The 27,938-nt window shown below is 42.0% G+C and overlaps 1 protein-coding gene and 1 long non-coding RNA gene across 13 annotated transcripts in view; one reads left to right on the top strand and one right to left on the bottom strand.

Annotated features, from left to right (window-relative positions):
• The first annotated feature begins 911 nt into the window (after positions 1–911).
• LOC102148212 (uncharacterized) lies at positions 912–6,790 on the top strand. The gene is made up of 4 exons (XR_011439745.1): positions 912–1,209; positions 1,580–1,674; positions 4,290–4,410; positions 5,265–6,790. It is a non-coding gene; the product is annotated as an uncharacterized lncRNA (long non-coding RNA).
• A 505-nt stretch (positions 6,791–7,295) lies between these two features.
• Positions 7,296–27,938, bottom strand: part of PCED1B (PC-esterase domain containing 1B) — a 36,140-nt gene continuing 15,497 nt past the window's right edge. For 7 of the 12 annotated variants that reach the window (XM_005611103.3, XM_014740966.3, XM_023643435.2 and 4 more), the window contains one exon: positions 20,106–21,741. In XM_005611103.3, coding sequence (XP_005611160.3) covers positions 20,401–21,684 — 1,284 coding nt within the window. In that variant the 5' untranslated portion in view covers positions 21,685–21,741 and the 3' untranslated portion in view covers positions 20,106–20,400. Of the gene's footprint in view, positions 9,175–14,665; positions 14,929–16,897; positions 17,113–19,793; positions 19,889–20,105; positions 22,215–27,938 lie in introns of those variants that run through there. The other 5 variants (XM_070270175.1, XM_023643437.2, XR_011439742.1 and 2 more) reach the window with 4 other exon arrangements.

The raw sequence follows: 27,938 nt of genomic DNA, 5'->3' as shown, positions 1-27,938 counted from the left end.
CTTATTTTGAGCAGGTGAATACTCTCTCTTTAGTTGGGTGACTGTCTCGGGCTTAACCAAACTGTGATGATCGAGTTGGTTACATTAATGCTCTTTACCCAATCTCAAAGCCCTAGACAGTCACGGAGGGAGGACCCAAGGAGAGACACCTTTCATAGAGAAGGTGAGGGGGGGTAAACTGCACCGCCCAACTTAGGGACAAGGCTTTTATGGAAGGGATTTGGAGAGAGGTGTGGAGGAAAAGAGGAGAGCCAGTGGGATAGGCATCGAGCTGAGGTGGGAAGAAAAGTTGGAGAGAGACATGGCAGCTGCTGTAAGAGAGAAACTTGTAGAAATAGTGAAGAGACATTTAGAAAGCTTTTGGTATATGATATGTGACAGGAATTCCTCTTTAATCTGTCTACAAAAACATTAATAAAACTCTTCCTTGTTAAAGGTTGTGCTGGCTATGAGCCTCTTTGCTCTCAGACCCATTCCCTGCCTGTGCTCTGTCTGAGCTGTGATTCCCAGGCTTTCCTGACCGCTAGCTCCAGACTAGGTTTGCTAGTAGGCACTGGTAGAGACTGGAGGTTGGGAGGAAAGGAGAAGCCAGGGTATTGCTCTTTTCTTTTGCTTTGGGAGCATATCCAGCAGCACTTGCAACTCCTGTGTGGCTCCAGCTCTTGCCCAAATAAGTCCTTTACGATGCCAGGGTCTACTGAGTGGCCCCCACTCCTGGGCTCAGGTAACACCATCTTCTTCATGTGTCCCTCCAGCCCTAAGGGTGGGTAGTGGCTTCTCAGTTGCTAATCTCTGGGATTCCTCATCTACCCAGTTTACCTTTTCAGCAATTCTAACACCTTTGTAGCTAATTCCCTGTGTTCAATATCCTCTATTTAATAACCCTGCTGTGAATTTTGTTTTCCTAGCAGAATCCTGATTGATACAGAGGAGAAGCACCTTTTCTCCTCTCCTGGTTTCTAGAATGAGGATTTCCCTAAACACAGGCCTTGTTTCTCTTTGCCTTACTTATTCCACCCCTGGAGCTCTGGAGTGAGTAATCTGATCGCAATTTTGGAAGAATCCGTTGGCCTGTGGAATCAGCTCTGCTTCTTCCTTTTCAGAGTGAGCCTTTCAAGAAAACACAGTCTTCTGTATTGTACGTCTTGCCTGGGCCTGCCTATGGGCAAGTCTGCCTAATTTCAGCCTTCTTGACCACCAGACTTAAAGGTTAGTCTTGGGGCAGGCCCCGTGGCCAAGTGGTTGAGTTCACATGCTCTACTTTGGTGGCCCAGGGTTTTGCTGGTTTGGATTCTGGGTCTGGACCTAGCGTGGCTCATCGGGTCATGCTGAGGCGGTGTCCCACATAGCACAACTGGAAGGACCTGCAACTAGAATACACAACTGTGTACTGGGGGGCTTTGGGGAGAAGAAAAAGAAGGAGAAGGAGCAGAAGAAGAAGAAAAGATTGGCAACAGATGTTAGCTCAGGTGACAATCTTAAAAAAAGAAAAAGAAAAGAAAAGCCTCATCTTCCAGCTTGGTCTCTAGCAGTAATGAGGGTGATCTCCATTTACTATACCTTTGTTTTATTTCCTCAGCTTGTTCGGAACCCAGGTGGAGAAGAGGACAGTTATTAATTGAAGCTTCTTCAGAGACCTTAATATTATTCATCAATTATTTTGGAACAGGATTTGTGAGTTATTTTTAGATGCTACAATAACAGAGAAAGGCCTAAAGCAAGGGCATCTGGGCTTAGCTAATTAGACAACGATCCCCCCCCTCAGCGATTTCTGGAACTCTCCAGTTGGGCTCACATATGTCCATGGTTCAGCCCTGCTTATTGCTCACTTCCTGACTTCACAGTCTCTCACCCGCCAGGTTTACAGAGGTGCCACCGAGCTAGAACATTATTCCTAATGCCAAGTTGATGTGGCCAAAATTAATGTCTATTTGTGAGGCTGGAAACCCACCACACGTTGTTGCTGTTGGGAGTAGAGTCCTGCTGTACTTGGGTGTCAGTAAAACTGACTTCTAGTATAAGGCTCCTCCTGATTCCTAGAACCACTGACACCCCAAGCTCCCAAGGCCACAGACCTTCCTCCCTCATTAAATTTTCTCCCTCAGGGGTCCCCATAACTCTCCCTGTATTCTGGCTGCTTTGGAACCACTGGTACGCTTTGAACACACACACACACACGTGTGTGTAAACCCCTTGGGGGGTACATGGTTCAAGTGTTCTTCCTGGGTGGCTCCTCAGCTCCCATGTAAATCAAGGATTCAAATATATCTACAAGGGGAGGGTTATCCCCAACCTTCACTCTCCAGAAGCATATGAATCTCAGCCATGACCTTGTGTTAAGGTCTATTTTAAAAGTTGAGCCCAAGGTGAAGAGTCCTGCCTTCTAAACACCCCCTGGGCTGTTTCTCTATTCAAAAATCTCTTTGATCAATTCACATGAATGTAGTGGAGAAAATGTGAACTTTTGGAATGAAGTCAGATAAGAATATCTCACAAAACAGCTTATTTCTTCATGTTCTGTTTGAATCCCATGATGGGGCCAGGATTCCAGGACAAGAGGTAATTAAACTGAGAAGCAGATTAGGACTCAGCAATAAAATGAGGTCATTTGTGACAATTCTACGGAGAAGCATGCACCATAGGCTGACTTGAAGCTCCTTACATTTATAGCAAAATTCCAATGATAGAACGATTTGGCGTGTGGACTCTCGCTTCCTTATTGTATCCATATGCCCGGCACCAGTGTAGCGGGCACCCAACAGGCAAACAATTGATGATGAATGAATGAATGAATGAATGATGTTTTAAAGAATCTCCAGACAGATCACTACATTCTGCTAGGGAAGACAGCCAAGCCTGGTGCAGCAACCCAAGCCCATTTCTCTAAAAAATGCTGATTTAGCTATTTTCCTCTTCTCTCTCAAATGCTAATTTTTATTCCGTCCTCTTTAGTCTCTTTATCCTCTTATTTTGCTTCATTTCTCCCTTTAGACTCTTATCTATGGGCAACAAACTCCCTGTTATTTGATATGATTGTGGAAGAGGGAATTCTCTGGGTAACAGACTCCAGAAAAAGTGGAGTAACTCTTTCTGCCACTACCATCCTACCTGTCCTTGGGCCAGTTGTTTAACCAATCTGGGACTTAAATCTCTCACCCCTAGTGAGGTTAGTAAGAACAGTTCTATGGATTGCTGGCAAAGTGTGAGTGGAAGATAAAAGGACAGTTGAAAATACTTTCTTGAAAGTTAAAAGTTAAAAGTCCTATATTTTATGTTCTGATCCTTGTTCCCAATGCAACCAAAAAGAGCCAAGCGTGATAACTGAGTGCAATGAGAGCCAGTTAAAGCAAGATTTCTTTCTCTGTGGTCCTGAGGCCCCCAGCAGCCCTATAGGTATGCATTTGTCATCAGTATCTATCCTCTGAATGAGACACAGAAAAACACAACCACGAGAGAAATAGAGATGGGAAAAGGTGTGGTTCTGATGATGGTTCAGGAAGGAAACATCTTTCTTCCAATGTCAGTGGGGGCTACTTGGGAACTGAGAAGAGAGGTCTGTGTGTGGCCCCGTGATCTTCTGGGCAGGGTTGTGTCATGTGCTGCATCCTTATAGTGAATAGAAGAGAAGAAACAACTGAGAGAAAAATTAAAGATATATGTGAAGTAGGAAAAATTGATGGTGTGATGATGATAATGATGACCACCATTACCAAGTGTCTACCAAATGCCAGGTGTTTTACTCAGCTTTGTACTATATTTATCTCTCATCTTCCCACAGCACTATGAATTAGATGTCATTATTCTTATTCTGCAGATCAGGACATAAGCTCAGAGAGGGTCAATAACTTGCTCAAAGTCATATAACTACTAAGTGGTAGAACCATGACTTGAGCCCAAATCAATTTTAACTCTTAAGCCTGTAGTTTTTGTTTTTTATTTTTCATTGCCATTGGCTAGACTGATTTTTTCAAGTTCTTAGGGAATAGGGGAGCCATTAGCTTTGAAAGGAAGAGAGAGGAGGAAAGGATGAAAGGAAGGAAGCATACTAAGAAATGTTCAAATGGTTTCTAAGTATCCAGAGGGAAGTAGCTATATCTGTCTTGTCACTGTTGTATGTTCAGTGCCTAGTTGTGGACAAAATAGGAGTTTAATAAACATTTCTGAAAGAATGAATGAGTAGATGAATGAAAAAATAAATAAAATAGCTCAGCAACTTTCTGAAGGGCACAGAAGGGAGAATGAGGAACTTTTGATTGACTTTGTCCTGTCTCTTTTATTCTTGAGAGAAGATGTGAGAGGATGAAAAAAGTAGATAAGATTCAGAACAGCCATCTGGGGAATGTGATAGAGAAGTCAACAGAAGATGAAGCCAAGAATGGCTCAGCCACGATGACAACTCTCCAGAAGTTTGTATGAATTTGTTCATTATTTCTAAGTAGCACTTTCTTGGTCAAGGGGGCTATAGAAAAGAACTTTGGGTTGCTCTCTAATCCCACATTATCTGTTATCACTATCATTAATTTTTAAACAAATATTAATGAAAAACCCACTATAGTGGTGAACATGATGTAATCTACACACAACTCAAAATGTATTACGATGCACATCTGAAAGCTATATATTGTTATAACCCAATGTTACTGCAATTAAAAAAAATAAAAAAATTTAAAAAACTCTATTATATGCAAGGTATTTTATAAAATGATGATGTTGAGAATTATGATTTTAGTTAAGTAGTTGAGGAAGCTAATAAGCAGTGCTGGATAGAGCCAGGAGTCAAATCAGATCTGCCTTAAATACGCATTTTTAAATATCTATTTAAAATAGTCATTATTGCTATATATATTTTCCATTTCACCCATAAATATTTCAGGCTGTATCTATAAATGGTATATATTCTTTTTAAAAACATAACCAGACACAATTATCACAATTATCAAATAACTAAAAAGAAATAATAATTATCTTAGAGACATTAAACATCCAGGCAATGTTCAAATTTCCCCCAATTTTATTTTTTTACAGGTATTTGATCAAATCAGGATCCCAATATGATGCATACAAACACTACAATTAGTTTATATGAATCTTTTAATCTATTGGTTCCATCTCTCTCTCTCTTGTTCTCTCTCTCTCTCTCTCTCAACTTATACATGAAGGAAGTCAAATCTTTTGTCTGCTGAGTTCCCCACAGTCTGGATTTTGCTGATTGCAACCCCAAGATGTCATGTAACATGTTCCTCTGGTCTCCTGTTTTATCTCAGAGCGGTGTTGGATCCTAGAAGCCTGAAGAGAGTTGATTTTTCTTAAAAGAACACTTCGTAAGATGTGATGTGTACTTCTACACGGAAGAATCTGGACATTTCTTTTTGAGAACTTTGCATCCACTGATGACCATGGCTAAGATTCATTATTTCATTGAGAGTTGCAAAATGGTAATATTCTAATTCTATCACTCATTCTTTCATTAGTTTACATTCTCCTAAAAAAAGAGATTTCCTCTCAACCTACTACTTATCCTGAGGTACAGCTTATACACATAAAGTCAGGATCTGATGAATTCTTTCTCTTTATTTGCCACTTTAAAAAATGGTGGCATGGTTCTTACCAGTGAGGGTTTTTGCTGTGCTTGTTTTATTTGCTTGATTTCTGTTTTCCGAGTACAGACTATGAGGCCAGACTGCCTGGGATCAGAATCCCAGCTTTGTCATGTGACTTTGAGTGAGACATTAACCTTTTCTGAACCTCACCTTTTTCCTTTGGAAATTGGGGATACTTAATGGAATCTTCATCACAGGGTCACTGCGAGGATTAAATAAGAATGTATACAGCTCTTGGAAAAATGCTTGGCATGTAATAAGCCCAATATAAGTGTTTGCTCTCACTAGTGTTACCATTGTTTTTAAGTGGCCTTGAGTGGATTCCAGGCAATGGGATTTTGTATAATGTCCCCAGGTGATTCTAACGTGAAGCCAGGGTGGAGAACCGCAAGTTTGTAAGGTTTAAAGAGATAATGTCTACAAAGCAGGGGAGTGAAATTAGATTTGTGTTTTAAAGACAGCCCAGGGACTGACTCCTTGCTCCTTTCCTCACTAATAGTGTGAGGTTTGGCAAGTGAATTAACTTCTCTAAGCCTCAGTTTCTTCAACAGAAATAAGATTAATAATAGTGCAGGGCTCATACAGTGGCTGTGAGGATCAGTAATTCTGCACACCACCTGGCGCATAATAAGTGCTCAATAAGTTAGCTGGGATGTGTTGAAAAACTGCACCACAGGCCAGTCCGACACTCCTCTGCCTGCCACGCAGTGTTTCTCCACAGAACTAGTTTCTTCTGCCTTTTCACCATTTCTTTTATTTTTTCTTTTTTTTGAGGAAGGTTAGCCCTGAGCTAATATCTGTGCCCAGCTTCCTCTATTTTATACTTGGGATGCCTGTCACAGCATGGGTAGAATAAGTGGTACATAGGTCTGTGCCTGGGATCTGAACCGGCGAACCCCGGGCTGTAGAAGCCAAGAGCTTGAACCTAATCACTACACCACCGAGCCGGCCCCTTGCCATTTCTTTATTCAAATCAAAAAAGCAAGCACTGTGAATCTGAGAAAAATATACTCTGCACAAACAGCTGTAATAGAAAGGAATCCAGGCTCAGTGCAATGAACAGCTATGTAAACACACTCCGGTAGATCATAGTAGAACATTTTAATTTCAATGATATTTTCAAAGGGAGAATCTTCAAATTGGCTAAGCACATAAATAAAGGCCATTTGAACAGCTCTGTGCCCAAGTCCAGATGAATTTTCTGTTCTCTTGTTTGTACTTCCTGCCTTGTCAGACATCTTGTCCCTCTTCCTCTTGCACAGCTTTCAGTCATTTATTTCTGTTCTCTACACACCATAAATTTGGGCATTTCAATGGAGAGGCTGTGCTTTAAAAAGAAGGTATTTTGTTTTTCCAATATCCTAATTTGTCATCCATAAAGACTACAGACAAGATAGTCTTTAAGAGACAGATGCTAAGGGATGAATTATTGATTAAACCATAAATAAGTTGGAAGATGAAATGCATTTGCCAAATCAGTTTGTTTTTTTAATCTTTTCCAAACTTTTCATCCTGCAACCCTAGAGATACATCAACAATAGAGAAAAATGCTACATACACAGGTAGGACCAACTGGGGTATTCAGAGGGCATATTTTTCAAGGCAGCAGTTCCCAAAATTTCCAACACTGAGATATTCTTCCATGATTGCACCTCCCTCTGGGTCCTGTGTTTGGAAAAACTGAACACACCAACCTGCATTTATCAATATTTAATTTATTTCCCCATTTTTATTAATGAAAGTCATCTGTAACTGCTGACCAGAACATCCAATCAGGATGAGACCAGCTGGGTTATCACACTGAATTGCTATAATTCCAGCTAAACGCAAGACAATATTTGGATTGAAACCATCTTTAGTCTGACAACAGGCATTGTGTTTTCTCCCCAGCCCTCAAGAATGGGGGGTAACAATCTTGACCTTCAGGACCCTTAAATCTTTGGCTTCAACCTATGCTAGGCAGAATAATGGCCCCTCAAAGATGTCCAGGTCCTATCCCCCAGAACATGTGAATATGTTAAGTTTAATGACAAAGGGGAATTAATGTTGCAAATGGTTACTAATCAGCTGATTTTGAGGAGAGTATCCTGGATGACCCAGGTGGGCCCAGTGTAATCCCAAGGGTCCTTAGATGTGGAAGTGGGAGGCGGAAGACTAAGTGTCCAAGTGATGTGATTGGATATGATATGAGAAAGACTCACTGGCTTTGAAGATGGAAGGGGCCAGGAGCCAAGGAACGTGAACAAATTCTAGCTGGAACAGGCAAGAAAATGGATTCTCTTTTAAAGCTTCCTGCAAAGAATGGGGCCCTGCTGACACCTTGCCTTTAGCCCCATGAGACCCATTTTAGACTTCCTTCCTCCTCCTCCAGAATTCTAAGATAATATACTTGTATTATTTTAAACCACTAGGTTGTGGCAATTTGTTACAGTAGGCAAGAAAACTACTTTATAACCTCTTTCCCCAAATTATTGACCTCTACTCCCCTTATGGGCACTGCGCTCTCGCCCAAGTGACCTCCTCAATGGTCCCTGGGCATGCTTTTCTACCTACTTCTGGGTCTTTGTTTATGCTCTCCCTCATTAGGACATCATGGCATCTCACATCAGCAGAGGCAAATCTTTCCATCTTTCAGGATGTAGCACCTCAGATGGCTCCTCTCCCGCAGGCTCCATCATTCCTGCATCTGTTGGACGATGCAGTTTCTCCCATCTTTGAGCTCCTGCGGTGCTGGAGCTCTTTCTTCTGGCACTCACTACAGTCTCTCCCGGACTAGAGTTATTTGTGCACATTCCATATCTGCTCTACCGGATACGAAGTTCCTTGACGACACGGCTAGTGTTTGATTCATCTCTAAATCTTCTACGATGCCTAGCTCAATACGTTTATGTCCTATGAACTTAACATATAATCGTAGCCCTTTAGATCTGTGTACATGTACATATAAGCATGTGAGTACATACGTATATGTATCTGTGTCTATATGTATATGCATATATGCAAATAACCTTATAGAACAAAAATACGTCCTCACAGAAATACGAGAAAAAAGAAAACTAAAGTTTTTCACCAGCTGACACACAACTGTTAAGCATCCCAGGCACTTCTATGCTTTAGGAACAGCGTGAGCTGTTGTCATTTGTCATTTCACAAAACGATGGTTGAAGAATGGATTAGTATGGGGGAGTTTATTCCTTGATTGAAGAGATGGGTATTAAAAGTGGAGAGCTGTACCTGAGACACCTCTAGGTTCATGCAAAGGATCTAATAAAGAGGAATGTGAGGTCCATGAGCAATAGTAAGGAGGTCTTGAGCCAACAGCCTAGTTTTTCATTTTATTTGGGATCCAGCCACCTGAAAAGAATGAAAAACATTTTTTCTCATACAGATGTTGATCAATATCTTTCTTTCTAGAAGGAAAACAAGAATGAAATTAAACAAGCCACAACATCCGATGGCTGATGGCACATTTGGCTTGTACATGTGCAAGACAAGGCCATTCTTTAAAAAAAAAAAATTGACGATTTTGTCTCCAAGATAAGCAGGCATCTCTCTGGCACCATAATTTCCAGTTCTGTGAAAATACAAAATTGTTGTTGTTAATATTTTGCCTATTAAAGAAATAACTTTAGCTATTTTTTAGCTTTTGTCCTTCTGAAATAAACATTAGATCCAAGAATGCACATCCCTCCAAAGATTATTCTAACTCTGGTACGTTTTTAGTTCTTTTCTTCTCAGACTCAGGAAATGATAGATCACGGAAGCATCTTTAATTATTAGTATTTACTGGCTGTTTACTACATGCTAGACATTATGCTAAGTGCTTTATAGATTCTCTGCCATTTAAAACTAACAGTCCTGTGGGGTGAACATAATTATTTTCATTTTAAAGTTTAGGTAGCTGAGCTCTACAGAGTTTAGGTTCTTGCACAAGATCTCATCACCAATAAGGGGCATAGACTCAATTTACCCCAAGGTCTTTGCATCCCTAAGCCCATGTTTTTGACTTCAGTGCCATCCCACCCACTCTGTGGGCTACTTACCAGAGAGAGGAGGCAGCTACATCCCTCTTGTACACAGCTGTCAGCTTCTAACCTTAGATATTAGAATTCTAAGGGACTCCAGAGCAGGACTTTTCAAATTTTGGACAACAATCCATATGAAGAATCATGTTTACCATTTGGTCACAGAACATGCACACACACACACACCATGAAATAATATCATTACTACTTGATATGTCCTCTGATATCTGATGTGGGGTTGGCGAGCCAAAGAGTTGAAAGAAAGATTTCTTGGACTCTCAAGGTCTGGCAGTAGTGCTCTTTTAGTTAGAGGATAGTGTGGAATAGCATGGGGACAGGACCCGTGGGCAGCCAGAGCTGCTGCTGCTGGCATGGGGACAAGACCCATGGGCAGTCAGAGCTGCTGCTCCTGCAGCAAACATGGGTTGAGAGTAGGGCTAAATTTAAGGCATAGGTATGTGAGTTATCTCTTTACAAGACAAAGGAACGAATATGTAAAAAAAGTTGGTAAAATGGTATCAGCGCAGGTGGGGTCTGGTTATTGGGTGATCTTATAACTTTTAGATAAGAATCAAACCAGATTAAGTAAATGGCAGAAGCCACCATCTTAAATACTATCTTCAACTAAAGACAAAGGAGGATGTTGGTGGTGGGGGGAGACAGCTACATGAGGTTACCAGAAAAGCACAACAAACAAGACGTAAGTCCTTGCCTTCCCCATTAAGAGTTTCTAGAGATAAGGCCATCCTGCCTTCCTCCAGGGGCAGAGAGGGAGACACTCCCAGAGATGGAGACTTCCTTCACAAATGCAAATGTCTCATCAAAGGGCAAGCAAATTCCACTCCTCGGAGCCTCCTGCTCATCTGCAGTTTTAAACAGTAACCAACCTAAAATAACCCTCATCAATATCTTCTACTCTATTTCATTTTTTAAAAAATTTTGCTCAGGAAGCCCTAGATTGTTTTCACAATTCGCTAATAAGTCATTACCTTTATTTTGAAAAACACCGGACCAGTGCACAGGTAGTCCCTCTCACACAATTGCCTTTCTGAAGAGAACTCTGCCATCTTAGGCAAGTTATTTAATTTCTGAGTCCTCAGTTTTCTCATCTGCAAAATGGGGAGGTTGGACCAGATTTGTGATTCTTAATCCTGGCTGCAAGTTAGAAATATTTAGAGAGTTTTAAACATTTAGAAATATTTAGAGAGTCCAGGTTTTGCCCCAGAATTTGATTTAACTGTTTTGGAGTGGAGCCTCTATAGTGGTATTTTTTTTAAAACTCCCTAGGTTACTATGACGTGCCACCAGAGGTAGGAATAGCTGGACTAGATGACTGCTAAATTGTCATCCAGCCAAAAATTCTAGGTTATTTTAACATGGCGAGCAGGTTAGATTTTTAAACATTATTTTTTTAAGTTTATTTTGTAAGGAGAAAATGGCATTTACCCTGAGCAATATCCCTTACAATGCTTTTTTACATTCTAGTTACAGAAGGAAATGGAGTTTCCCCCCAGGTATTCTGATTGTGTGTATCCAGGGTGGGGCCACACACTCTGCATTTTTAACAAACCCCTTAGGTGATTCCGATGGACGTGGACTCAGAAACACTGCACAGCATCTCAACAACCATTGATAGTTTCCTGGGTCCTGAGTGCCTGGCACCCGGCCTGTGGCAGGTGCTCTGAAATGCTTGCTAAATGGCGGCACCACCAACCTGCCCGTTACTCCACTGCCCTCTGCCAGCTCCACGGCTTCAGGTCCATTTCCCTCCTTGCCTTGATCTCTTTTCTAACTTAGCCCAAATGAACAACCACATTCTCCTTTTTCTCCCTCTCCAACTGCCGGAGTCAGTCCTGCTCCAGCAAGTCCAGGTTCCTAAGGGAGGCAGGGAGTCGGCGCAGTGAAGGAAGAGACGTGAGACTTGAGTCGGTGCAATCAAGTCTCTCGTTGCTGTGCACAAGTGTCGTTTATATATTTTTCAGGATTAGTACAGAAATAGCTCTACAAATGTTCTCAGAGAGATAAGGAAGTACAAAGCGGGCACAAGAATTTTTTTTAGCATTTCATTCTATAGAGCATAAGGTTAATGATCGTCTTTTCCACAATTAACTATTATTTATTGTCTCTAAACTAAAGGAGATAGGTAGTTTAACATCTGTTGTAGTAGAATATGTTTCAATTTAACTTCTAAACTTTAAAGGGTATAGAAATGACTTCCTCTACTATTTTGGGACGAATATACATTGACGTCAGGGATGGGATCTATTTGAATCTTCTATTCTTCATGTATAGATTTATGGGTTCAGAAACAAAAGTAATTTATGGTAAAGTTAGATCAAAGCTGGAGAGAAGGTCCAGATATCCGGACAGGACACCATTCCGTCTGTTCACGTCCTGAGAGAGCTACCCCTGCCCCCATCGATCATCTAGTCATTGTTCAGAGGGTTAAAGTGACCAAAAAGCAACTCCCGGGTATCTTATCCCCAGGACTACGTGCGTTCTCAGCGGGTAGTTAAAAATCTTTACATTCCCGCGCCCCTTAGGGGGTGAAAGCATTCCTTTGTCTCTCAGGGGGTAGGACTATTTGTCCCTTGAGCACACTGCCCGGAGAAAATATCATTTTGCTAGTAAGGCATCAGGCTGAAAAGCTAAGTTAAAGTATAGAAAGCAGAAACAAGTATGGTCATAACCTTGATAGAAAGCATGCGTACATTTCAGAAAATATCAGGGGTGTCGGCCGGCCATTCTTCACCCAGGGGCGTCCCTGCGCCCCTCAGCCCTTCTCAGCCCGGACCCTGTCAGATGGCTGTATAGGCGTTGGTAACACGGCTCCCGGCATCTAACCATAATTTTGTTCTTAGATATTAAAATCACACTCAAATGGGTTACGAATACCCTGGAAGCAATTATATGGTGGTAGCTAAAGCAATAGAACAAACTTGGAACAAATCTTTAATTCCTTTTAACGAATATTTTTATAGTGCCAACTATGTGCCAATCACAATTGTAAGGGCTTTATAAATATTAGCTGAGTTGATGTCCATCCATAATAATCCTATGATGTAGGTGCTATCATCCTTCTATTTTAAGGATTAGGATCCCGAATCCCACTGTATTTTTGTAGCACCGATTTTACTCAATGTTTTAAAGAGCATTACTATTTTTTTTATAAAACAAATAACGATGCTGTACAGAGTTGAGCACAGAATTTCAGTTAGTATTTTAAGATGAGGCATGAAATAAATTTAGTTTTTGTGGTCTGCTGCTGCAGGCAGACCTCCCATAGGTAGAGGTCCAGTTTCCTCCACCATTAGAAATGTTTCGGGGGGGGTCTGCCCAGTGGTGCAGCGGTTAAGTGCGAAGGTTCCACTTCAACAGCCCAGGGTTCCCCGGTTTGGATCCCGGGTGTGGACATGGCACTGCTTGGCACACCATGCTGTGGTAGGCATCCCACATATAACATAGAGGAAGATGGGCACGGATGTTAGCTCAGGGCCAGTCTTCCTCAGCAAAAAGAGGAGGATTGGCAGCAGTTAGCTCAGGGCTAATCTTCCTCAAAAAAGGAAAAAGTTTCAGTGGGAAAGTTTGAGAATGTGGTATTAAGGAATGACTTAACAAGTTAATTCACCCAATTTTCTTGAATAATCTTATATAATATGGCTTTCTTGTCTAAATTTGATCTCTAGCTATGAAAATTTAATGTATTGCCTAATAAACATTTTTTATTGAGTTAATATGCATTTGCCAATAAACTAGGAGACCAGTATAGCATTTGCCATTGACATAGCTACATAAATACCCTCACTTTGATGTGTAATCACTTATTTACGGGTCAATTAGGAAAGATATAATCCCAAAATGAAGATGACTTCATGCGCAAAGGAGTTTTTCTCCATTTTCGATGTCCATTCATTAACTGGCCCATTGGGTTGGTTTTATAGAGTCTTCCCTAATTCCAAGACTTTGCCTCCTCCGGATCTGGAAAACCAAGGCCTCCTGTCCTCTGTTTGCAAGTTCATCTCCACCTGGTCTGTGTCTGTGCTGATGGCGTGGCTCGGAGCTTATTTCCCAACTTTGAAAGCAGGGCTCTTGGGTTATTCCAAAGACCTGGCTTGTTTGAAAGACCTGGCTTCTATCTAGAACCACATTTCAGATTATCAGTGTCACATCTTCTTCCCTGTGCCTGGGTCCTTGTCAGTAGAACCCCAGCTGATTGGCAGGGGGGTGGGAGGTCTGAGAGTAGAGCCTAGTTGTACTCATTGTCATATGTCGTGGTGACCAGAGTTTTCTGTAGGAAGGGTATCTCAGAGTAACCAAAAAGCTCCTATAGATGAAAAAAAAAATCCTCTTCTTTACAAAAGAACGTCATTTGAGAAATGTACAAGGAATGGTAAAATCAGAAAATCACCATTTTTCTACCTCTAATGAAATCACACAATTTTAAGCAAGAATCATCAGCAGATGCTAATACCATTAAGTGAAAAAATTGATGAGGAGCTGCAATATTGACAAGGTACCAATGCATCATTCCCAGGATCCTTGCTGGCAGTGAGTGGGAAAACACAATTTTAAAATGTGGGCTTCCAACTGTCACCCTTGACTTGGCGATCAATTTTATAAATACTGGGAAACCAGCTTATATGCCTCCTGTTGTGGTACAATGTGAAGGGCACCACCTTGCCTGTGAAGTATTTTACCAAAAATGTCTAACTTACATCCAGTCAAACCTTTGGAGCTAACATTCCCTCTATAGGCAATACAGAGGATGAAATAAAAGTTAAATGTCATCATGCAGAAATCATTAGAAACTTAGAAAGTGGAGCATTCTACAGGACAAATCTTTTCGAGTCAATGTCATGAAAGAAAGAAAGGTGTGTTTTGGGTTCTCTTCTAGATTAAAAGAGATTCACAGACACAATAACCAATGCAATGTGTGGTTCTTCAGTGGAGCCCAATTTGAAAGCTGTAGAACCCATTTTTGGGATTGAGTATCTGTCTTAGTCAATTTGGGCTGCGACAGCAAAGTACCATAGACTGAGTGGCTTATAAACAATAGAAATTTATTTCTCACAGTTCTGGAGGCTGGGCATCGGAGACCAGGGTGTTAGTGTAGTCTGATTCCGGCGAGGGCCCTGTTTTCTCCCATCTCTCATTGTATCCTCACATGGCAGAGAGCAGAAAGAAGCAAGCTCTCGGGGCGGTCCGGTGGCATAGTGGTTAAATGTGCAGGCTCCGCTCTGGCGGCCCAGGGTTCACAGGTTCAGATCCCTGACACGGACTTATACACTGCTCATCAGGCCATGCTGTGGCAGCATCCCAGATACAAAAAATAGAGGAAGATTGACAACAAATGTTAGCTCATGGACAGTCGTCCTCACCAAAAAAAAAAAAAGAAGAAGAAGCCAGCTTGTCTCGTGACCCTTATAAGACTCTCATAAGGGCTCTAATCCCATTCATGAAGGCTCCATGCTCGTAACCTCATCTAATCCGAATTATCTCCCCAAAGCCTCACCTCCTAATACCATCACATTATGGGATAGGGTCCCCCCATATGAAGTTTGGGGGGACACAAACATTCAGTCCACAACAGTATCAGATGATGTCAGCAAGTTATTGTCAGTTTTGTTAGATGTGATGCTTGTCTTGTGCTTATGTAGGAAAATGTCCTTGTTTCCTACATATGAAATATTTAGGGATAGAACATTATGAAGTAATTTACTTTAAAATACTTTAGAAAAAAGATAAAGAAAATATGGCAAAATGTTAACAATGGTTATAAATTTAGGTTATGGCTACATGAGTGGGATTACATGATTCTTTTTATATTTTTATTTCTTTGGCAGTTTTCAAAGTGTGAAACTTAACTGGAAATGCAAATTCTAGGGCCCCACTCTGGACTGACTGAATCAGAAACTCTGAGGGGAGATAGCAGCAGTGGGGTTTTAACAAGCCCACCAGGATATTCTGATGCACTCTCAAGAAAGTTTGAGAACCACTGCCTTAGGGCGCTGTGCAGTTAGGGAAGAGAGGATGGTAGGAAAAGGATCAATCTGGCAATGTGACTGAATTACCGAGATGAAATATAAGATCAAAGACTACTTGCCAAAAATCAGTCTGTGCTGTGTAGACACAGGAGTGAGAAGTGAGATAAGAAGCCAAGCTCAGTAGGCCAGATGTCAGCAGAGTCTGAGTGGCATCATTGCAGCATAACGGAGGGCACCTGTCTAGAGCCCGGATTAGATGTCACAGACCACATGGCCTGGTAGTGTCTCTTTTTCAGGAGGGGGCATCTGGCTCTGCCATAGCAGCTCCTGCAGGTCCTCTCATTCTTCTAAGATGGGCCCTTTCCTACAGATTTGAGTCCTTGCTCCTAACAATGTTCTTAAGTGTTGACAGAGGCTGCTCTGTTGAGTGACTATCTGCTCAGTTTCGAACGCTGTTTATTCTCTACTCCCCGTTACTGTGCTCCGCGCGGCTGTGTCTTGGGATATTCTGTGACCCTGGGCCAGGATGCAAACACCTGGAGTAGAATACCTCCACTGCACACTATGCTCTGTGGGCTGGACTGGACACACCATCCCAGTGCCTCCCCCATGTTAGAGGAAGAAGCAGGCAATCATTGCTGGTCCATTTCACTCCACTTCGGTTAACTAGCAAATCTCAGGCTTGTCCCCAAATTATCTAACGAATATTAGCTCACATTTTGGGGCACAGATTATTTTAGTGCTCCATTAATAAACAGCTTCATTTATAAAATGTCACTAACAAACCTTTTCACTTACCCCAATTATTTTATCTGACATTCTTTAGAATAATATTTCCCAAAATATGTTTTTAAAAGATGCTAAATATGAAAATAGTCAGAGGTTAAATAAACCTGGAAACTACTAGGTTAACCACATTTAATCAAGTTCATTTCTTGCAGAAATTCTCAAAGCCTCTCATCCATTAAAAGTCATTGTGAATTTCCACATGGGGCAATACCAGAATGAATCCTTCTGTAAGCATCCTTGCCCATAGAATGAATGACAAATAAAGATTATGGCTCAAAGGGACGTGTTCTAGAAATTGTTTCTTTAAAGATTAATGGGTAGTCTTGTGAAAAATTACATCTATAAATTAAGCATGCAGGGATAGAGGCCTTTCTTGAAGTTGGGGGAATGAGAATACTGTCTCTAGAGTTTACAGAAACAAAAACACAATAGTTTAAAACAATGGCAAATCCATTCTCTGATATGAGTCTTAATGATCTATGTTTTCAAAATAACTCACCTTTGCAGATTGATGAACATAAAGCTTTCAGAGATGGAGCTGCCACCGTGTACCAGTCCAGAATTTAACAGGAATGCTGCCTCCAGGAGTCATGCAATACAGGGCCCTGGAAACAAGAGCTCTGCGGCTGGCAGCAGAGAGGGCCTTGACCTTGATCCTATGGCAGGATGTAAGATTCCACTTGTTTTCAAATGCTGGGCCCTGCTTTGCTTGTGCTTATGGAAAAACATAGTTACAGCTTTAATGTTCTGGCCTTTGGTATAACACAGTATACCGTACTATAGAATCTTGTGAGAAATGCATGCTGCTTGGATAATGTTCATTTAATCTTGATTTTACTCTTTTTTTTTCTTTTTCCAGAAAACTTGAGACAAGAGTCAAGTATGAAAAGCTTTGAGTGCTGTCACTTCTTGAGGCCAAATGAACCCTGCATTCTAAGTCTTAACAATAGAGCAATCATTTGTCTCATAAACATTGAATAATTTTGGCTTTTTTTACCAGACAATAGCTTGATTGCATTGATAGTTTCTTGACCTAAGGAGCAAGGTGACAAAAGCAAAAATGGGCAAAGAAGAAAGCTCTCCGGCTGAAAGATAAAGGCTAAAATATGTACGAAATTCACTGCTAGCCCCCGGTGAAGGTGCTACCAGGTTCTTACCCACAAGTGGGGGTGGGGAGGTTGAGGAGGTCTCAGCCACCCAGGATGACGTAGAGAAAGTTGTGAGAGAGTGCTGTAGACATTTGCTGAAGAAAAGTGATCAAATACAGCCAACTTTAATACAAATGCATTCTTAAGTACACAATGTGAATTAATTATGTTCTTGAACATTTAACTAAAGTAGATATACTTGAACACCTTCTGTGCAGGCAGGTGCTGGTAGGCACTGGGAATTCAATACTGAACAAGACTTCTGGTGTGTGCTTTCTAGTTAGAGAAGCTAACGAACAAGAAACTATTGATGCCACTGCTGAGTGGGGTGAGCACTACAAGGAAATAGAGCCCTGTGATGGACCGTAACAGTACTCCTAGATCAAAGGGTCATGGAAGGCCTCTTAGGAGGTGACTTGGAAGGTGAAGATGAAAGGATGAAGTTAGATATCCAAAGAACTAGGGGTAGGGGATGTGGAACATTCCAGCAAGGAGAATGGCAAGTGCAAAGACTCAAGCTATAAGAGTTTGACATGTCATATGAAAAGAAAGAAGTCTTGCATGGTTGAAAGCATCAAGAGCAATGAAGAGAGTTCCAGAAGATAACATTGCAGGGGCAGGCAGAAGCCTGATCATGTAGGACAGCAGTAAGGATTTTATTCTGGGCTAATGGATTTTGGACTTTTTGAGCTCCAGAACTGTAAGAGAATAAATATGTGTTGTTTTAAGTCATCAAGTTGGTGATATTTGTTACAGCAGCTGTAGGACATTAATATACCTAGGAAGAAGATGGTCCCTGTCTGACCTACTTGCACTCCAACTCGTTCGAGAGAAACAGGGCTATTAAATGATTAGTGGAATTTAATCCATAATATAGTGGATTCATCAGTGATTCAGTGTCTGGTCCTCAGCACGGTATATCTAAGAACGCATTCTCCTTGGTTCATTGGGTGTGATCAGATTAAAAGGATTAGTACATACTAACCTAACTCACAAGAGAGATATAAACCACAACACCAATTTATTGGTTTATTCATGAAAATAAACACTAAATGTGTCATCTTAGTCAGATCAGCAGCTAAATGCTGCCTGAACTTGCTTGGGAAACATAAAGCCAGAATGAAGGCAACTGGCTCATCCCGTGGGCTGATCTTACTCAGTCTCACAGCTGGCGCACTAATCTCCATGGGATTAGAATATTTACATTGGTCAGACAGGTGCCCTCTCTCCTGACTATGCTGGGACATTCTGGCAAATTCTGACTTGTAGGCACTGTCTTTCCTGAGTCCTCGAAGGTCACCATCATGCTGTCTTGGCAATATTCCTTCAGATCCGCGACAAGGATTAAACGTCAATTTCTATCATCTCCTTAGAGACTTGGGTTCCAGCCTCCCCAGGAACACATTTACAGGCCTCCTCTTCCTTCACTCACTGATTCATCCAAGAAACATTACTGAGTACTTACTAAGTGCCAGACGTGCTAGGTTTTCATACACAATGATAAGAAAGATAAAGGCTCTATTCTCCATGAATCTCACGGATTTCTAGTGGGTCAACAGCTGCTGTGTATTTCTTCTGTAAATAGCTGCTCTCATCCATCTCTTGTGATTTCAGGAACTTCATTTTTACACGATAACCTTTCCTTACCCTTGTTGTCAAGTTCAAGGAAAGTCCAATTAAGGCCCTATAAACCAGTCAAATCAATTCAATGAAAAATCCTATTTGGACAGTTTTAGTCACATCCTATTTTGACTATTTTATCTAAGTATTAACATTTCACTAGTCTAGTGTGGCAAAGGGCCTAACATTTAAACAATCACAGTGATGTTAATCTTCCTACAAAGCAGAGAAGAGATGGCCACGGTCATCGGTCAGATTTGCATGGGAGGGGTCTGTGCCCTGGGTGTTCCCTTCCAACTCACATTGTCACTGGTACAACTTACTTTTTTCTAATTTTCTCAAAACCAAAACTCAGGACTATTGAAGAAATCGTGAAGCCACAAGCATGCCATCACTCTAACTTACGTACATAATTCATTGCACATCTAACCAATAAACTTCCGGTTATGAAGCTATAGGAGTTTTTTGCCATCACTTCCATAGAAAGTCCATGTTTAGTAAACTTCCCTTCTTGGTTTGCTGTGGTATGAATCAGGCCTGTGGTTTAAAAGTTAATATAAACTAGTATAAACTAGGAAAGACTAGTGGAGGAGTGATGTTCTGTGTGACCTCAAAAACGTTACTCACCTCTCTTGGCCTTAGTATCCTTGTTTGTAAATGTTAATTAAATTTTATGTCTTTAGTTTTCCCAGTTCTAAAATTCCATGATTCTTCGAGAATCTCTGGAAAATATGATTACAAAAAAGTTAAAGTTCTTTCACTTATTTGTAAGGAATCAGGTCCATTTTATGGAAACCTTCGGAATCTTTTAGAGAAATTCCATTTTGAGGAGTTTATCAAGTAGATGCCGTAACTATTCAGCAGATACTGTCTTTGCTCTTATGAAGCTAATTGTTTAATAAAAGGGAAAGGCACCAATATGGAAACACACACAACTGCTTTTGAGAAACAATTGCTTTCTTTCAGTTTTATGTTTACAAAAAGACAAAGAGATTAGGGAGTGGGGAGGCAGGAATAATGCTTGCTAAGCCCCAGAGAGCAGAGGAAGAGGACATAAGCCAACAACAATGGGTCAGGCTGCTCTTCCTGCCATCATGGATAACAGCAATGCACAACAAGGAGTCCAAGCAAAGGCTTAGACCAAAGGCTTCAGTTAACAAGGGCGGTCTGCTTAGGGGAAGTCAGATGATCCATCCAGTGCGTGAGTGTGAGGAGGAAAAAGGCCCAAGTCAGTCTATTGAAACCTTGGCTTTGGGTGGGCTGGGGCCCTTCTCCTGAAAGGTCTGGGCTGCCTCCAGGGCCCATACGGGCCACGGGGCGAATACTGGGGAAACCCCCTATGAACCACAGGGGCCCGCTGCCGATGATAACGGGGTGTGGGGAAAGGCGGCACAGGTGGCTGGGGACCTAACATAAAGTCAGTTTCGAAGGGGCCATCTGAATGGAAATGGCTTAAGGAGAATTGATCCGGACGGTCTGAGGACAAACAGGCATCTTGGGGACAGAGGAGAAACTGGGGCATGGGTTGGTGAAAGCGGATGGGAGGAGGCTGTCGGGGCAGGAGTGGGAGCAGGGGTGGGCGAGGAGATGGGAGCGGGAGCAGGGGGTAGCACGTGCGAGGAGGCAAGGGTCCAGGCAGAGATAAGGTCCGTTGACCTCTGCAGGCCAGGGGCTGCCTCTCAGCTCCCTGGCCACGCTCTCCTCTTGCAGGGCCGTCCTTGATCCACCTGCCCACTGGGTCGCGTTGGGGCAGCTCCACCCCCCAGGCGTCGGCCACGTGGGCCAGCAGCAGCTGGGAGAGCTGTCGGTGCGCATACTCGTCCCAGTGCACCCCGTCTCGCTGCAGGTGATGCTGCTGCGCACGGCGGAAGTGGAAATGCAAGTCCAGCACGTCGAAGCCGTGGTTCTTGGCCTCCACAGAGCTGTAGAAATTGGCTTCGACCACCCTGAATTTCAGGGCGTTGGTCCAGGGTTGGGGCTCGGGCGGGAGAAAGCCGGCGGAGAGTTTGTCGCCAAGCGGCATGGCTGTGTTCCACACCATGAGGCACGACTCGGGCAGCATCTGGCCCAGGTGCCCAAACAGCCTCGTCAGGTTCTCCAGGTAGCTCGACCACGAGTGCTCACCGTACCTGGAGATGTCCCAGAGGCAGGAGTTCATGATGATCACGTCTGGGAAGTGCTCGCCCGACTGCAGCTGTTGCAAGATGGCCTTGAGGTAGTCGGAGTACACGCGCGTGAGGAAGTAGAAGCGCACCAGATGGTGGCCGGAGCAGAACTGGCGGACCTCGCGGTACTCGATGCCGTTGTGCATGGGGCCCAGCTGGCCTCCCTCCAAGAGAATGTCCTGTTCGAAGCTCTCCTCCCCCTTGGCCTTGAGCTGGCTGGGCGTGAGCAGGCAGTCCTTCTGCAGCAGGAGCACCAGGTCCTTGTACACGGCCCTGTGGACAGAGTCGCCCAGGATGACCACGAACTTGTTGTGGAGCAGCTGCCGCACTTCGGAAGCCCGCAGGTGGACCATGACGCCCAGGACGTGCGGCCTAGCCCTTTTCTTTGCACTCGGTGGGTCCGTGGATTGCTAGGACAGAAGGAGACAGGGGCTGGAGGGCATCCACCCCGGGCAGGCCTGGCGTGGGGAGGGCTCAGGAAGGAGATGGAGCTTTGGCCTGGGCCGCCCACAGGGCGGGGCTGCACCACCTTAAGCCTGGGAAGAAGGGAGCCTGGAGCTACAAGTCCTGGTTGGCCTGACCTCAGTTTAGCAGGAGGTCAAGCATGAGACTTGACCTCTGAACCGCTTGCGGCTCCTCTAGCAGGCCCAGCTTCCACTTGGCCAGAAGGGGCCAACTCTGCCCTGCCCTCCTTGGGCTAGAGGTGCAACCTGTCCCACCACTGGCCTGGGGGCAGTCCAGACTCCTGACGCCTGGAGAATGGTTAGGCCAACTTTGCAGCTGCTAAATAATGAGGACTGTGAGTAAGCAAGAACATGGAGAATGTGATATCATGTGAAGCTGAAGACGTTACATACCACAGGTGTGCCCCATATCCCTGAAACTATATAAAAGAGAGATGCATGGATAACGCTGCAAGAGATGCAAAAACATAGCTTTTAGAAGGACAGTAGGATTATGGATGACTTGTGTCCCCTCCTTTTTTGTAAATATACTTTATATAGTCATATTACTTTTGATAACTTTAAAAGAATTAAATGAAATGGAATTACAGAATGGAAGAGTACGCGTACCAGGTCAGAAAACATTAAAAAACAGATTTCTTTAACGAGGAAGCAGCTGTTTCTTATCAATAGGACTTGTAAAAAGTACATAATTCACATTCTCAAATTTACATTTGTTTCCCATTTGAAGGAGATCAGAATATGCCACCCCAAAATATACCACTTTGGCATAAGGATTATTTTGAGCTGAAGGCCACTGAGAATGAATAGATAAAGAGTTCTCTGCTCTCCCCTGTGTACCTGAAAGCAGAGCCTGAGTTTCTCTTTGAGGAAGATACTCCTTCCCCCACCAGGGAGAGAGGAGTCAAAGAAGACAAGGAGTTGTCAACACTGAGGTGAGTCTGCATAAACAGACCGTACTAAAATAAAAACAGCCCTTATTTTCCATTGGTTGCCCCGTATATTTCCTAGTCACTTCCCCACAATTTATCACCCCTTGAAGCTCCTACCCTTTGTCCTTTGTTAAAATGGTATAAAACCCACTGAGTCTAACTGCTTCTTTGAGTGTCATTTGTTTTCTGTGAACTCTCAGGCATGTAAATATTAATGAAAATTGTGTGCCTTTTCTCCTATTAATCTGTCTTTTGTTAGTTTTATTCACATGGCCCCAGACACAGAACCTAAGAGAGGAGAAGAAAAGTTTTTCCCTCCCTGGCACATTGAATAAAATGTTCAAAGTTGTGACACTCATCGTCAAAACTTCAGATGGAGTTTATTTCAATCTGCTATTTACAACCACAGCCACTAAGGAATAAGGTAGAAACACACTTCAATACCCAACTAATCTCAGATGGGGACGAACCTGGCAGCCACTTCCTCCACTTACACAGAAGCCATTAGAATCCACTGTGGCTTGATATCTGTAGGCTTTATGCATTAGTAAACATTTTAATAGGTGTGGGGGGATAGCTATTATTAAATTACACGTTCCATTTTTAAAAACTATACTGTTTGTGGCTTTAAATGGGTACAAGTACAAAAATAAACACATGAAAACGGGTAGAAGGGAAAAGAATTACCCTAAAAGAACAGTTGAAAATACTGGCCTGTTTTCCCCCAAAGAACCTTCATTCGCCTGTTTTTGCTATCAGAAAAAAAAGCTTAAAAACAGGATGTAGCTCATTGTGGTGCAACAAAAGAAAACATAGTTTAAGTAAGCTCCAAATCCCTTCGGGGCTTAGCATGTTCATTTGTCTACATTTATTCATCCAACTCACACTTATTAAGCACCTACTGGATGCTCCACTTGGGGGATATAAAAATGAGTAAAACCTGGTCTCGCCCTCAGGAGCAGATCAGAAGTATGCGTTGATGAGTGTAATACAAAGTAGAGCGCTAAGCATAGGAAGATAGCGAACAGGTGCTGCCGACTTCCAGGGGGCGATGTCAACAGTAATCCTCTACCCCAGAACCGAGGCTCCAAAGTGCCAAGTGAAGGGGGACACATTTTCCCAGGGTGTTTCCAGGGCTCCCGTGCTCTGTGTGCCCCCTCTGGGCTGGCACTCTGCTCGTATTCTGTGCCTCGTCCCCCAGGGTACTGAACATCATCCGCTTCCATTAGTCTCTCCCTGAAGTAGCTAGATCTGATAACCTAGTGCTGTCTCCTTCAGCGGGACTTGGTTTCCCCGGCCTGATGCATTCCTTCTCTGGGTGCAAAGTGCCTTCCACCTGGACTCACACATGTGAGGCAAATCCACCACTTAAAAGCTGAGGGAAATGGAGGCACTTAAGTGTACTGGTGAAGAGCACTGCTTTTGGAGGCACGCTATCTGGGTCTGAATCCAAACTCTTCTATTTGCTAGCTCTTTGTCCTTGGGCAAGTTATTCAGCCTTTCTCTGCCTTCATTTTCCCCATCTGCAAAATGGGACTTTTAGTACCTACTTCATAGAGGTGATGTGAGGACAATGCCTGACAAGTAGTTGGCACAGATAGGAGTTACTACTACGACTGAGCAAGTTTCAGAACACCAGGTTAGTCATCTGTAAAAGAGGGGTTACAATATTTGTGCTGCCTGTCTAGCAGGGTTCTGTGAAGATCAAATGAGATGATGCAAGTGAAAGATATTGAATAAAACAAAATTAACGTTTATTGAACAGCTACTGGATGCCAGGTGGTTTACAAACGTTATCCTATTTATGAGATAATTCTTATTATTCCCATTGTATAGGGATGGATGGTGACGTGATGGAGGTAAGATTTAAAACCACGGCCGCCAAAATCCATCTCTGTAGGAGGCATCCTTCAGAGCAGAACCGCCTGCAGGCCAGTCTCAATCCAGAATTGTGGCTCATGTGAGGGAGATATTTGGGGACAAGATAGGAGACAGTTGGGGACATTCAATGTGCCTTTATGCAGAAGTGATACTGGCTCAACACAGGGTTGATATCAGGGAAGCCATATCATAGAAAAGAAATCATATTGTCACTTTGAATGACCTCTGCCTAACTAACCCAGCTGCTATCAGAGGCAAGCAACCATCTACTCTGCCTGCCCAGGGGAGGTGGTCCATGTGGACTCAGTGGGGGGAGGGCTGTGAGCGACAGTGTATACTCATCCCATACTTTAATCTCAAGCAAGAGACATGAAAACATTAAAAGACCTGGATTTTAGGATAAACCAAAACAAAATTCTACAAACTCCCAGGTTTGACCGTGTTTGAGGAATTCTGGCTGCCGTGTATCCTGACCAGTGAACTTAACCCACACAGAGGCTGCTCTGAGACTCGAAGCCAAAACGGGGCAGAAGTGTCCACCTAAGAATTTCTTATTGTTCTTCTGCAGTGGAACATGCAGATAAGACTTCGGGAAAGAAGGGAGAGCGAAATGACTGGGAAGAATTCCAGTTAGAAGCTGAAACTGAAAGGAAATTCATGAAATTCTCGATAAAGAGCATCGCAACTGTAGCAGGATTAACAAATCAGATCCCCAGGACTGTCATTGTGGGAAATGATCGTTTAAATTAAGATGTCAAGCATTAAAAACTAAACCCAACAAAAACAAAGGGACTTTTTTTTAGGGGAGTTGAATGAAGAATAATTCAGAGAGCTAAATCTTCTCTGATGTAAAAAAAAAAAAGTTGGTAAGTTTCATTTTCAAAGCTCTTTGTATCTATAAAAATGAAACAAAAAAGGGATTTGAAAACAGGCAGATCAGTCTTTTTAGCTGGGGCTTCTTTCTTGGCTTCAAATGTGCTAAACTCACTTACTGGTTTTGGCAGCTATTTTACAGATGGATTCACGCATCCATTCATTCATTCATTCAGTAAGGATCATTGAGAACCAGATATTATGCTAGATGCAAGGAGTGTATAACAAGGCAGTCTCATTTCTCAAGAGGAGGGGTAAGGAAATGGACATGTAACTATCAAAGGCACTGGCAACTAGAATCCGTGTACGTAAATGAGGCACCAAAGCCATTTGGGAGAGTCATGGGGGAGGGAGGAGGTATACGATGATCATTGCAATCTGTGATTCCAAATTTAAACTGGTTTTAAAAAAGAGTTTCATGATTTATTCCTCAAATCGTAATGATAAGTAGTTCCATGCTTTCCTGTTTGCAAAGTAAAACTTGGGCTTTGGCTAAAGCTCTGACAGCAATATGCATTAATAATGGCTACTACTATAATAAATTGCTTTTGAGTATCTTGCTTAGATTTCTCTGTTTGGGGATAAATAATTTTTTAATAGCTTCATAAGCCGTGATTTATAAATCATTGACTTTTGCTTTATAACTATCGCAAACCAAACATACAGCATGTATTTTTCATTAATCAAAGTGTTGCAGAAATTGTTAAATTTTTTCTTTTCTTATTGATCTTTAGTTACAGGAAGAGTGACGCAGAAATAGGCTGGTTGCTCCAGAGACCCTGCAGAGAGGTCTTAAATCACAAAAGTAATCACCAACAATTAGGGTGTTGTTTTGATTAGTTGTAGGAAGTATTTGTAACTAGTTTAGGTAACTAGTTTAGAAGTTTCTTGCATATGATTAACCATCTTAATGCAACATGATACTGGGAATATAAATATTTCATTTCCTTCTAACTGCATTTTTGGTGATGAAATCAGTGTTTTGAACTTTCCAAGATCCCCTTAAATTTTAAGGGAATAAATGGTAGAAATAGGAAAATAATTATTTTTCATGAACTCACCTCTACAACTTATCTATTTGCTTAGCTTTCTCAGTGGAATTTAAAATTCTCAAAAATTAAATTGCGTGCCATATAAAGTTTTCAAAGAAAAAATAAATGCAAACGATTCCAACTTCTCTTTGGGAAACCTTAAGGAATGGCCTGGGGATTGGGCTTCTCAAAAGATTCATCATTTGATTTGGGGTTACCAGTCAGCATCCCTTCCTCTGTATAATATGAAAATGGGGAAAATAATGCAGGCCTTCTATTTTTAAAAGTCGTTTTAGGAGTAAATTTTTAAAAGTACACAGAAGTACTGTGAGATACTATGGTAAATAATGCAGCAGAAAAATTATTTCCGAAAGAGTCATTGGAAAGACTGGTTCTCATCCTTACCCCCAATAACCTCACCTCTAAAACAGGCCTCAGCTCTGCAGCCCATTAATTAATTCAAGAAAAATTTAGAACACCTCTCTCTATCTATTTCCTTAGCAAAGGTAGTTTAAACAATGGTTCTAGACCATAATGTGGAAGCTTGTCATAGGCAATGCATGATTGAAATCATATTTTTGTTTATATGAATTGCTTTGATCTTTTCATTGTGTGACGGTTGTCATTCTGCAAATTTGACTCACATCCCCCAAAAAACACTGATTCCTCTACCCCATCCCTGCATCACCCAATGCTACCCCGGGGTCCGTGTTTCTAACTTGGCTATTTTGGTTAGTCCTGACTCACCACGTCTAAAAGCGCTGATACATGTGACGTAAATGGAACATTGAAACTTGGATTGTGATCTTCACGCTGGGCTCCACGTAAGCACAAGTCTTCCTCATGGAGGAATCACTGTGGACATGTTCAGTTTGTATCTTACCTTCTCTACCGGGCCACAGTCTTAAATTTTTGATTCTTTTTTTAAAATTTTTTTAAAATTTTGATTCTTTTGCAATAAAATATCAATGGAAGAATTTCACACACTTTACGAATCTGAAAATTACCAAGTTTAAAAATCCTTGAAGCAGCATATTTTTCCTATAGTAGTAGTCTAATATAAAAATTTCCTGTGGATTATAGAAAGAAATGGATTATAGAAAGAAATTCAGGGGACATCCTCTGTGAATGAAGTGGGGGTTCGTAACACCTGATATGCAGATACTAATTCTATAAAAACAAAAGCCAAACTATGAAGCCTTTACTCTAATAGCCTTATTATTTTAAAAAAACATCTATTTTACAAAAGGATCTTCTAAAGTATAAAATCAGAGCAATTCATATAAACAAAAATATGATTTCGACTTCCACATTATGGTCTCGAACCTTGTTTAAACTACATTTGCTAACTTCCTACCGATTACTCCTCTGACTTGAATGAGAGATCCCGGAAGGCAGTGACCTGACTTTCACTTCCAGATGATGA

The sequence above is a fragment of the Equus caballus genome, chromosome 6, assembly GCF_041296265.1.
Source record: "Equus caballus isolate H_3958 breed thoroughbred chromosome 6, TB-T2T, whole genome shotgun sequence".
Lineage (NCBI taxonomy): Eukaryota > Metazoa > Chordata > Mammalia > Perissodactyla > Equidae > Equus > Equus caballus.
This window is presented reverse-complemented; position numbering and strand designations above follow the sequence as displayed.